This window comes from Panulirus ornatus, chromosome 24 (assembly GCF_036320965.1).
Source record: "Panulirus ornatus isolate Po-2019 chromosome 24, ASM3632096v1, whole genome shotgun sequence".
Taxonomy (NCBI): domain Eukaryota; kingdom Metazoa; phylum Arthropoda; class Malacostraca; order Decapoda; family Palinuridae; genus Panulirus; species Panulirus ornatus.
The window spans coordinates 6,079,628-6,093,221 of NC_092247.1; the positions used below are offsets into that span (position 1 = coordinate 6,079,628).

General features: G+C 36.8%; 1 protein-coding gene across 3 annotated transcripts in view; it reads right to left on the bottom strand.

Moving 5' to 3' along the window:
* Nucleotides 1-2,034: 2,034 nt before the first annotated feature.
* The window catches only part of TP53INP (Tumor protein p53 inducible nuclear protein), a 44,547-nt gene continuing 32,987 nt past the window's right edge, over nucleotides 2,035-13,594 (bottom strand). For all 3 annotated transcript variants that reach the window (XM_071677051.1, XM_071677053.1, XM_071677052.1), the window contains 3 exons: nucleotides 6,783-6,977; nucleotides 4,207-4,733; nucleotides 2,035-4,071 (listed from right to left, as the gene is read on the bottom strand). In XM_071677051.1, coding sequence (XP_071533152.1) covers nucleotides 3,913-4,071; nucleotides 4,207-4,733; nucleotides 6,783-6,977 — 881 coding nt within the window. In that variant the 3' untranslated portion in view covers nucleotides 2,035-3,912. The remainder of the gene's footprint in view (nucleotides 4,072-4,206; nucleotides 4,734-6,782; nucleotides 6,978-13,594) is intronic.

Consider the following 13,594-nt stretch of genomic DNA (forward strand, 5'->3'; position numbering starts at 1 on the left):
GAGAAAAATCAGTTCAGAGAATGCAATGTCCATCCCGCTTAAATTTCTTGTCTTAACCTGTATTCACTAAAGACCTTGAGGTCACATGATCAACTAGAGCCATGTTATACTAGACCGGTTTCAATACATTTCTCAATTATATATTTGATATACGAAAGGGGAAAGGAGAACTATATAGTTTCAATACCCCATGTCGTATGCTTTCCCAAAACTACAAAATCCGAGTATTGTTGTAAGGTCAGTGAAATATACTTATATTGCTGTTGGAGACACAGTCGACTACTGAATTCTATATTTGTTTATGAGTTAATTTTTGTTTGGAGATCTGCATTTCAGTAACGCTGATATAATTTCTGGTTTCTGTTGTTCAATGAAACAATTTCTTAGATAACATGAGAGAATATCATAGAACTTTACAACAATAAATAAACATATGATACAGGCCTAAACTTATCCAGAGGGGATAAAATCATACTTTCAGTGCGACCTTACCTGCTGACTTCCAAGTACTTTGAAGGTCTCGTAACGAAGCACTTGGTTCTTTTCACATATGCACAAACCATATCTCCTACTTATGATTCATATATATATATATATATATATATATATATATATATATATATATATATATATATATATATATATATAAAATATATAGTTCCACAACTCAACTGCTCCTGAGGATATACGTATGTAGTTTCGTTATGACATTCATTGTAGTATTACTATAAGTGTATGTTAATCAATTTGTTGGATTTTGCTGTTCTAGAAGACACATTTCAGATACTATAAGAAAAAAAAAATATCCAATATTTACTCAGCTTTTATGGATCGTAACGACGCACTGTACAAATACTCATCAGTAGCTGGAGTTGCCAAAGGCCACATGGTGATATGATGGAGCAGGTATTCGAGCAAAAAACCAATGTAATTCAAGCAAAAGAATTTTAGTGATCCTATATCGCGGCGCGGGGAAAGCAGTTCAAGTTTTAAGGTCAATCTAGAAGAATTTTTAAGTAGAACTATTTGTAAGATGCAAAGCGAGAACCACCAAAGATGTGAGCAGTGCTTCACAGAAAGACGGATAATTTTTTTTATATAGTTGACAGATGTGTTACTGATTAAGCACATACAAATCAAAATATCCCTAGGACAATTTGAAACCAATAAGTTTATTGTAAATCGATGGCGGCGCTTTACCAAAACCATGATGATTTGCTGCAGCAGTACCAATTTTACATTGGCAGACGTTCCAGCAGAGCTGATAATTGAATAATGATGATAGAACCGAGAAAACTCCCTGGAAAAGTTAACACAAAAGCTCCAAGCTTTCGACTGAATTTCAAGCCATTGCCAATGGTGAAGAGTCAAGATGAACAAGAAATATAAGTGTAATATATAAATACAAAACATGGAATTATTTACCTGAGGAACATACGGATGACCAAAATGCTTTACGTTACACGGTGTATGCCAACTATTCTACCTGCCTAAGGACGTCAAGTCTATCATTGCACGGTTGACAAGTGACATCCTTAGCCAGGTAGAGGAATATGTTATATGCATCTTAATCAGTTTTATTCAGCCATATTATGTTCTTCAATTGAGTAAAATTAATTTTTCTTAAGATTCTCCTATTCATCATTCTGTAACCTTAATATTGAGTTATTTAAATATTAGAACCTGTGCGTGCAAGTGAATTCCAGATAAAAGTGTTTTCCGTATTACTCTGGGAATAGCAAATGAAGTCACCCAAAAGAAATTTGGTTTTCCTTTCCCTTCCCCAACCGTGCTACTGGGGACAGAACACTGCTACAGTCCCTCAAAAGGTACATCAATGTGTGCTCCTCATGCATCGCCTGTATATAAAACAAAATTAGAAGTACTTGAAAAATCTAATATCAGTGCATTCTAATATCTAATGCACTGTCCCGTAAGACCTGTAAAGAAGCTATAATCAGAATAAGGGGGGTCCCTCCTTGCTGTGTGATATAGTATAATTTGCTTATGATATGAAGGTAAATTAAAACAACCTTCAAAAAATCCACATTTTATATGAATCAAACTGCATACTCTTAACCTTTGATGACAAAGGATGTAGAAGATGGAACTGTGTTTTGGCCTTAAACACAAAAATAAATAAAAGAATTTACAATGATGGGAAAATACTATACAGTATTTACACTATCTAAGCTTATCCATACATGCAAAGTACAGATTAAATTACAATGTTACATACAAGTGAAAAAAATTATAAACTTTGTGCCTTCATGAAAAAAGTTTGTCTTATTTTTTTAGGGAGCCATGTGGTTAACTTATCACAACACAGCAACGCAAGACAATTCAAATTCTTCAATGGGAGACAAATTTGCAATCTAAATATCTGCTTTCTTAATCTGATGCCTTCATGTCAAAAGATGTAGGTGTCTCAACACCTTGCCAGGTCACATACTTCTTGAATAACATTGGAATGATGGAGACATGAGTGGCACCATATTCTCTGAACATAAGAGAGCTGCAATGTGACACAAGATAACACTACAGATTCCCTGAGCTGTGTGTGTCTTTCTGAGTACAGCTAGTCGACCTCTTCCTGTGAGTACAGCTAGTCAGACCCTAAAATACAGCTTCAAACAAGATTACTTTGTACAGATTTTCCTCTCAAAAGGTCAGTAATTAATATACACCAAGATTATACAAACATTAATATATAATGCATTACAGTATATGGCCTTTGTAAAATATATTGGAAGGTGTGGCCGCTGAGAATAAATATGAATCCTCAAGTATCCTCTATTTGACATTTCACATACATCAGAGCACCTACAGACTAGGTCAATATATTATCATACTCATGAGATCTTTAACTTCATAAACCAGCAGGCTCATTTTATGTACATCAAATATTGCCATAACTAAAGCTAAAAAGAAGTAATGCCATTCTCATTAACTAAATATACAGTAATCCTACTTTTTGGGTACCCTTACACATCCAGTAGTGGCAGTGCGAGTGGTTCTCAGGACTTAATAGACTGGCAACAGCGCTCTCGTGCACACAAGTAACAACTAGACTGTATGGGCCTTAGTTTTCTACCAAAAACATTTATCATTTATACAGACATGCATACTAAAGCAATTGTGCTACATTCACACAATTATGAAAGACTTTTTATATATACATTTTTCATTTTATCATTTTTAATATATTTTTCCTTAATCCTAAGCTTCTCACTTCAGTATCTGGTAAAGCAAATTTTCTACACATGAAAACAAAGACCTGAAATAACTGTTTAACTTAACATGATTACAATCAATAACTATTAGCCAATACAAATAGGTTAATGTAAGCATTCAAAGCATATCAAAGTTAACCAAAATAACATCAAGTTTTAAAAGAAAGTTTTTCAAAAGAAACTTTATAAGGGCAAAACCCTCTTCTTCAAATTACTTTGCAAAAGGAAAATTTATCCATTTAAACCAAGTACACCTATACTTCATTTTCAAAAACTAATGCAATGAGATTCTTGACTGAAATGGAAAGGGATGCTTGAAGACATTTGAGAAGGTTGCTTGAAGAAAGATGAATTTTTCAAAAATAAATCAGAGAAATGAAATTTCTTCCATAAAATCAAGGAAGGGTTTACTTGAGAAGGGGTAACAGTTGTTCAGTTTTGGCAATTTATGCCATTCATTATTTCAATCAATGATGACTATATTTTCTGAAAAGTTAATGGCTTCATTACTAAAATAAATATCCTATCCAGTCAAAATTTCTGAATTTTAATGCACCAGAAATCTAGATGCAATACTCATTTCTTTTTCTGGTATCCACTATGATGTTCATCATGGTAAACTCACTCTTAAGTGTGCTACAGTGAACATCTTTTTACCCCTTTTCACAGCCTCTTGGATTTAGCACTTGCGGTTGTTTACTGCACGTGAGAATTTTGCTGGCAGCATCATGTCACATCGCTTAGCAGGTTTCCTGCTTGCTGATGCTACTTCTCGTGCTTTGTTTCCATGTTCCAGGGCTTTACGCTTCAAGCGTCGCTCCTCCCGGCGACGCTGGGCCTGAAAGAGAGAAATGAATATACTAAGTGAAGCATGTGAATTTAACAATAAAAATACTCCCAAGTTTTAGCAGTGAGGGTGTTATTTCAACAAAACATAAAGCATCATAATAAATAATTCACATACAATCCTCACCTTCTGTGCTGGCCTGAGCACATCAATGGCCTTGAGGAGGCTGGGTGCTCGCTGGGTTACACCTGTGCGGGCAGTATGGGCCTCCACTACCTGATCGCCACCCTCACCACCAACATCTTCTCTCATGGTAGAATCCTCAGTCTCACCAGTGGTGGGTTGGGAGGAGGGAGAAGCTGAAGGAGAATGGGAAGATGGGGAGGAGTGAGACATGATGCGTTGAGGAAATATTCTTGCGATGGAGGCGCTGGTGTAGGTGGGGCGTGGCAGGTAGACAGACATGCTGGGGTGTTCTATAAGCAGATTTTCTAAAGGAGAGGTGGCTAGGGGGGCCGCCTGAGATCGTGTGAAACATGGTGGAGGGGTCACAAGCCACTCTTGTGTTCCCACCTCACTAATCTCTCCTCCAATGCTTATGGGTGATGCTGAAACTGATGCTGCTGATGCTGATGTTGATGCTGATGCTGTTGTTGTTTCTGCTGGTATCAACTGCAAAGCCTGGCCTTCATCATAGCTCACATCACCAACCTCTGCCGAACACCACCACCACCATTAGTGCCTCGCCACACCTCACCTACACTGTACCAACACCATCTTCTTAAAACTACTACTTTCATAATGTTTTACTAGTCAATTGTACACCTACAGCATTAAACCAACTACAAGCAATAACTATTGTCTTCAACTGTGGAAAAATTCATGTAAGCATGCAACAGTATGTACCAATTCTGAAGAAAGTATTTTGACATACTTTATCTTGAAAATTTAAATGATATTACGTAAGTCCGGTAACAAGATAATCCTGTGACATAATCTTGGATCTAAATACAATGAAAATATTGCTGAATTAACTTAAAAGTGATGATCTGAAAAAGTGCATAAAATACAAAAAGCATTTGAAGCCCATGCTAAAAAATTTTGGAGAAAAATAATTTTACCATGACAGGAAAAATTTACAAACAATCTTTAAGAAACATCTAATGAAAGGTTTCACTTAGCTTTTATGATTAAAGGACCAAGGATTATAGAGTAATATGCACCTACTACAAAAACACTACATTTCATCCCCATTAATGAGTCGGCAATCATTTAAGAACAATAATAATGGTTATGTAATTACATACAGCATGTTAGAGTATGTAGTTACTGTGCAGGGTTTCCCCACAGGCACTGTAATAAAACCTGTCTCTGTACCTAAAAACTTTGCTTTCATTCATATTTACTCTCAAATTCTTTTTTTTTTGACACTCCCAGTCACCAACTTCTGCAGATTATCACATGACTCTGCCACCAGAGCTGAGTCATCAGTAAACATTAACTTATTCACTTCCCAGGCCCCCTGATCCCCTACACACAGCACATTCCCCCCTTTCTCCAAGACTCCTGCATTTACCTGTTCATATTCTCATTTCATAAAAATTATCTTTTTTTCACACATTTTAAGTACTATTAGTGCTCTCTGTCCATTATTTAGTACTAATTATATAAAATCTGTTCCTCCATTTTCAGTGCTCTATCAATATATTCTAACAGACATTTACCCAACACCATGCGATGTGAAGCATGGGCTATGGATAAGGATGTGCAGAGGAGGGTAGATGTGTTGAAAATGAAATGAATGAGAACAATATGTGGTGTGATCCAGTAAGTAATAAAAGAGAAAGAGAGAGGTATGGCTATAAGAACAGTGTGCTTGAGAGATCGGAGAAGGGGGTGCAGAAATGGTTTGGACACGTGGACAGCATAAGAGAGGAAATATGTCAAGTGTGGAGGGAAAACAGTAAGAGGAGACCAATCAGGAAATGGAATGATAGAGTGAAAAATATTTTGAGTGGTTAAAACCTGAACATGGAGGAGGCTGAGAGGTTTGCATGGGATAGAGTACATTGGAATAATGAGGTATACATGGGGTGACATGCTGTCAATGAACTGAATAAGCATAACCAAGACAAGAAACTGTCATTGTAAACTATGGAATGATCTGCTGGGCTTGGCTGTGGATAGAAAGCTCTGGTTTCAAAACACTGAACAAAATAAGAGGAGAGTGGACATGTTAAAATTATGCAATTGTTATTTGCTCCCAAAATCAACTTATAAAAACTACAAAAGTAATTATGTAAGTGACAAAATCACTTATGTGCCTGAAACAAGAATAACTAGAAGAAATAAGGAAGTAAAGAACTAAGACAATTCCAAAAATGAGATAAGGGGGCAAGATAACAAGATAAAAGGGACACAGAAAAAGCAATACACAGAAAAAAAAAGGGGGGGGGGGGGCACTAGGAGATGAAAAAAAGCATACAAAAATCATTGCAAGAATTCTATTACATTAAATCCACTGAAAACAGTAAGATCTATAGAAACCTAGGCTCATAACTATATACATTCATAATCAAGGGAAATATTGTAAATGGAATTCCTAGAACCTACAATAAACAGATAAAGATATGTAAGAAAAATATCTATGCATGTGTATTCCTTATTTTCTTATCACTCCTCAGAAGGATAAAACATTAAAAAAAAGCACACAAAAATCAGAGGGTAAGATATACAAGAGTTAATGAATACTAGGAACTTACCAGCTCTATCAACCAAGACCCAGTCAGACTCCTCTTCATCTGAAGGTGTTGTGGCTCTGATGCTGGCTAATGACTGGGTTTCCGACACATCTTCCCAGGCTGGGTCAGAGGTCTTCGTAACAGCCGTGGTAGGGGTGGTTGTTGGTTCATTCTGGCTGCCCCAGATCAGTGATGTCAGATTAGCCAGCATCTTCTCTGCAAAATTAAGGTTTATATATCAATTAGGTGTACAAAATTTCAAGTAAAATATATCAAGCTTATGAGAGTAAAATAACCCTAAAGTATTCAAATAAATTTTACAACATGGGGTAATTGACGTACAAATGAAAATTTTCGTCAAACGTTTTTAAAGTTATCTTGCTATGTAAAAAAAAGTTGATGCAAACACCAAAAATTATCATAATACTGACAATCTAAGAGAAGAAGCCACGAGAGTGATCTTCCATGAAATGCCCAAAAAGGTAATCACAAAAGGCATTTGATTACATTTCCAACAAGATGTTGTTGAAAAAATTCTAACACCAAGAATATGAATGGAACTCCTTCACAGGAATTTTTTTTTACATAAGTGGAAGAGAACAAAGGAAACGCAACAGAAGTTCCACTTCAAACTTTGGAGGGGGCAACCTCTGACATAACACAGGCCTTAGTTTCAGGCCGCTGATCTATAAAAATTATTTGCCAGGAGGACTTTAATCATACATGAATATGCCTACTCATGACAATAACTTATAAATAACGAGTCTATAGAATCACGACAGCCTACAAATATACAAGGCTCTACCACTGATCAGATGCAAGGCTGATAAAATTCAACCTCATCAATTGCAAGGCAATGAGGAATGGACACTGAAATGAAACATATCCAATGATATGTTACTGTAATATTCTGCAGGCAAATAATTACAGAATCCTTCCTATTTCTCATCCGAATATCATAGGAAAATTATACATACCAATCCATGTTATTTCTATCTCCCTATTTATCTGTCTATTACTCTATATTTTAGTATATCATTACTCCATTCCCAATTCAGAGCGCTCGGACAGGTACAGAAAACCTACACAACTTCACTTCCATACATCGTCAACCAATGTCGTGTTTAACATGACTATGAAATGTTGACTTCAACACTTATATAGGTGCTTATTACTTTTTTCTTCTCACATAACGTAGATTTCTTATCTTAAGTCAAATGTCACCAATCACACCACCAAAGTACATAAAATACTTCCAATCCTCAATCATTCCTTAACATCATCTAAAAATTCCATTTCCTAACAGCATGGGTCTCTTCTGCAGTCTATTTTCCCTCCTTGTACTTATTGTAATGCTATATATCTTCCGTCATCACACCATCTTAAAAGACTTTCATCCATGCCCATTTGTAATGACCTTACACCACATAAGCCTCTTATTACTCTTCTTTCTCAATTCACTAAATTCCTTCTCTATTCACATAATAATTCCAACTATGTTATGCATATCCTTTTCTACTGCTCTTATTTCTGAACTGCTGATTCATGTACACTTGGGTTGTACAGCCATCCATCAGCCTGAGAAAAGTACTTAATAGCTCCTAAGTCATATCTACTAAAACAAACGGCTTTACCATCAATACAAGGGACATTACCTTTCCTTTTCTATTTTTCACATTTTCATCCCATTTTATCTTCCCGCAGAAGTACAGAACTTTTTTATGCTCTCATATGTCCTCCTTGTCATCATATCATAGGACTGGTAGGGGTTTCATTATAAGAATGGATTTTGTGAGGTCAAAAAAATCCAACTAATGTCAATAATTGAGCACAATCCTGTTTCGATTTTTCCTTTATGATTTTTATGTGCGTACTGTAAAAGTTACTGAAGAACTGGTAGATTAAGAAGGAACCTGGGAGCTTAATATATATATATATATATATATATATATATATATATATATATATATATATATATATATATATATATATATATAAAGACAACCCACGCTCTCTACCCCGACCCCGAGTCCAGTTAGGTAGAACTGGTGGGGAGCGACTGACCTTGGGGAGTCTTCACGGTGGTAACAATTACTGTGCTGGCGATCTTTGATATCCTAAAATGATATCACGAGCACATATTGTTTATTGATATTGTTCCTGTGTTCCTTAGGAATGTCATTATGTATGGTGAGGAGTTTGAATCCATGCTGTTTGGGGATTACAAGAAAAGGCATATATATATATATATATATATATATATATATATATATATATATATATATATATATATATATATATATATATATATATATATTATCCCTGGGGGATAGGGGATTAAGAATACTTCCCACGTATTCCCTGCGTGTCGTAGAAGGCGACTAAAAGGGGAGGGAGCGGGCGGCTGGAAATCCTCCCCTCTCGTTTTTTTTTAATTTTCCAAAAGAAGGAACAGAGAATTGGGCCAGGTGAGGGTATTCCCTCAAAGGCCCAGTCCTCTGTTCTTAATGCTACCTCGCTAACGCGGGAAATGGCGAATAGTTTAAAAGAAAGAAAAGAAAGAAATATATATATATATATATATATATATATATATATATATATATATATATATATATATATATATATATATATATATTATATATATATACACACACACATACATACATACATATATATACTATTACAAATCTCCCACGTTACCGAGGTAGCGTTAAGAATAGAGGACTGAGCCTATGAGGGAAATCCTCTCTTAGACCCCTTCTCTATTCCTTCTTTTGGAAGATTAAAAGCGAGAGGGGAGAATTTTTAGCATATATAGCGCTCGGGACTTACCGTGTTCATTTCTCTTCGTGTTATCAGGTAACATTAGCCACATGTAAATTAAGCACGATAATGTGAACGCTTTCGTTACTAATTACCTCATCAGGGATACAAAAATTATGAACAAAGGTAGGCTTTACAGCCATAAATGACAGATAAAGCGCATGACTCGTCAGGCGAGTGTCAAGCTAAGGATAAGTAAGAAATATGACCGACTATGGCAGGGGTGAGGTAATAGTTAAGCTCTTAAACTTGTACATGCTCACAATTCTTTTGATTACGAAAGTGTTTTCCGTATAAAGTGATGTTGAGATTATTATGAAAGGTGTGCAATGATAATAATATTTATGGGGCACCGCCTACAAGTTGTTACATGGCGAAAGAGAAGTCAACTTTGGCGAGGTTGTATAATTGGGAGTAAATTCTTCTTGAACTTACTTTCCAAAGTAGTCTACATTTCCCTGCTTTTGGAAGTAGTACAACTCTGGGCTGCAAGGAGCCTTTAAAAAGATCCTCAGTAACACAGGACTTTCATGGAAACTGGTCCTGGTAATTACACACACACACACACACACACACATATATATATATATATATATATATATATATATATATATATATATATATATATATATATATATATAAAAGGGAAAAAGCATATTGGAGAGATGTGGTATACAGGGGACGACGTGCTGTCAAGGTGGTGAAGCTGTCGGGGGAAACAACGGAAAGTTCTATGAGGCGTGTTTTTCGACAAGGGGTTCTGGTTTCAGTGCATTATTCATACATGACAGACAAAGTGTGGATGTGGACGAGTGATATTTCTTCGTCTGCTCCTGGCGCTACATCGTCGCCGCGGGAAATGGCGAACACGTATAATGAAAACAGAAAGATAGTTAAAACACGATTTTGAGTGATCTGGACCTGAATTTCGGTGCATTACACATGGTGAGCTGATGTGAGCGAATGGAGCCTTTCTTCGTCTGTTCCTGGCGCTACCTTGCATATGCGAAAACGGCGATCATATACATACTAAGTGTGGAGACTTACGCAGCTCAAGGTTATACCTACCAATGAATACTTACGACTATATTTCGCCAATAAAGGCCTAGCCCGCACGCTCACCGCGTTTTGCGTCTTTGAAATGAAAAACACTTCCTTTGCCTAATTCTAACGCAATAAAATCCAAGCAATGTAAAATCCAAAAATTACAGAATCTTGGTGTACCAGGCAAACACAACCCTACCCCCACCCCTCTCTCTCCATCCTCTTCCTAAAAAAGCGCAAGAGGTCTCCTATTGTGCGCACTATCGTCACCTGCCTGACGCCACACACACACACACACACACACACACACAAGGTTAGGCCGCTCGAGCCATATTGCTTTTCTTTGTTTCCCACTTTCCTCGCTGAGCCTCAGTTGTTATAGGAAAAAAAAAGTTATATAGTTGCAGAACCTTGGGCGTTAAGGGGAAAAAAGTCGTTATTATATAATAACTAAGACCAAATTATCATTATTCCTCCTATACAACGGACACACTCTGACCGTCTGAGTGTCCTGGGAATCAAATATAAACCTCCGTACTACATGACACAGCGCTTCCTCTCACGGCCAATATCACGGCCCTCGAGAATATAAAAATATTTTTCTAAATGAAAATGAAATACAATAATAAAAGTCCGAACAATAACAAATAAGTTTACTCGCAACAACTACTCGCTGTTTGGCCTTACCGAAAGTAAAGATATAAATTTCAACTCAATCTTGCATTCATGAAACTGCATGTGGACGTGCCATGCATGCATCTACAAGCATTTCTGTCCATCGACTAATAAAACACGTGACACAATACAATCCCAAGCATCACTTTCACATGGGGTTTCAAGGCTGCCCCAGCACGAGTGACCAGGCCAACAAACAGGGCGGCTCAGCGGTTAAAACACAAAAACAGTAAACAAACATTATATTGTATGTACTCTCTCTCTCTCTCTCTCTCTCTCTCTCTCTCTCTCTCTCTCTCTCTCTCTCTCTCTCTCTCTCTCTGTGTGATTACCTTTTTCATTACATTTTAAGTGATAAACTCCCAGGCCCTATCTTCTTAACCTACACATCTGTCATACAGTCACCAGCACCGCCATCTACCTTCATCTACGACATGACCACAGCTCTTAATAACGAAGCGCTCTCACATCCGGTATGACCCTCCTCTGGCAGTACTCAAAATTATCAAATGCTTCGATTTACCCAATTAGAGTAGCTGAAAGCAGTAATATAGATACGTCCAGGAAGAGACTTAACAAACATTTCTTTATAATATAAATCTAGAACTACCTTTATTAGCGCCTTCGAAACATCTGAAAGTCCTTCTACTCTTACCACACTTATCCACGAATTTCTGCTCGCTTCCACTTTCAAACACATCACAGCCTCGTTTGGGCCAATTGGTCTGCTGTTTGAATTAAAACTAATATATACATTAACAATCAATTCAATCTTTCATTAATTCAAGATAGTCCATTCAACATACATGAAGCGTCACGATCGAGGTATGCAGGAGGTAGTAAGAGAAGGTGCAGCGAGACCAAAAGAAATGCTGAAGGGCAAGTTATCCAACTACTGCGCAAAGGATTAAATGTAAATGGAAAAAAAAAAATGTTGGGAGTGTGCTCGTGACGGTCTGGACCATGGGAAGAATGGCTGGCAAATTGATTGTTTAATAATGGAATGTGTGTGTGTCGGCTTTAACCATCCCCACCTTGCCGTGTACGTTAAGTTTCGTATACAAAGGACCCGAGATTGAGGACAGCATGTCAAGGCTTCTTAGCACGAATTAAAAAAAATAAACGATGAATGCCATACAAGTCTTTGGGATACAGAGAGCAGTGGATGAAGCACTGTAATAATGGGAGGTGACGCAAATGCGAAGCCAGGTAACAACGTTCGAATAATCTGGTTTCACGAAGCGTAAACAGGGCGTGTTGGTGCCGAAATAAGTACCAGTTTCCTGGATTTAGATCACAGATATAGATGATTCAGCACATCAAGCAGGTATACATATATATATATATATATATATATATATATATATATATATATATATATATATATATATATATATATATATATATATATATGTTTTACCAACCTGACGGTTGGTAAAACTAGTTACGTCATTAAGTTTTAAATCCGTTACAAGTGAAGGGATGAACTACAGTTTCATAAGTTTAAGTGGGACTCGTTTCCTCCAAAGGAGAGTGGGTTTCAAGACCAATATATATATATATATATATATATATATATATATATATATATATATATATATATATATATATATATATATATATATACACGGGCGAATCTTAAATAACATCCGACAAAATTCAGCCCGATCGAGCGACACTCTTGTGACCGAACGACGGTATATAATGACTTCTAAAATCATATAATGACTTCTAAAATCAACAGAGATGGGTCAATATAAAGATGCCAGTAAACTTCACGTCAGATGAAAAACCAAACCACAGCTAATGAAGTTCGGGAGAGGCTTTGAACACAGGTGAGAATGATGATACCCTGTGCTGCATTTATCGCTGACCTGGGTAAAACACGTCTGCTCTAACCACCACCTTCAACGACCTACGAATAATTTGCTCCTGTATCTTCTCCCACAGGACACAAATCCGAAGCCTACACATACCAAGTGTTTACACAAACTAACGCAGTAGTACGCTACCTACCTCCGAGAGAGAGAGAGAGAGAGAGAGAGAGAGAGAGAGTTGCGTGTCACAACCTAAACCCCCAAGGACAAACGCGCAGGGGAATAAAAAAAAAAGAAAAAGAATTGAGATAAACTAAACTGAACGGCAGAGATATGAGTATGGGGGGGAGGGGGAATACATTCAAAATACGTTCTACAGAGAATGAAACCCCTTAAAATAATCATGAGTATTCAAAGGACATTGACAGAGCTTAAATGAAAGGATGGTGTTTAGCCTACCACGAGACTGCA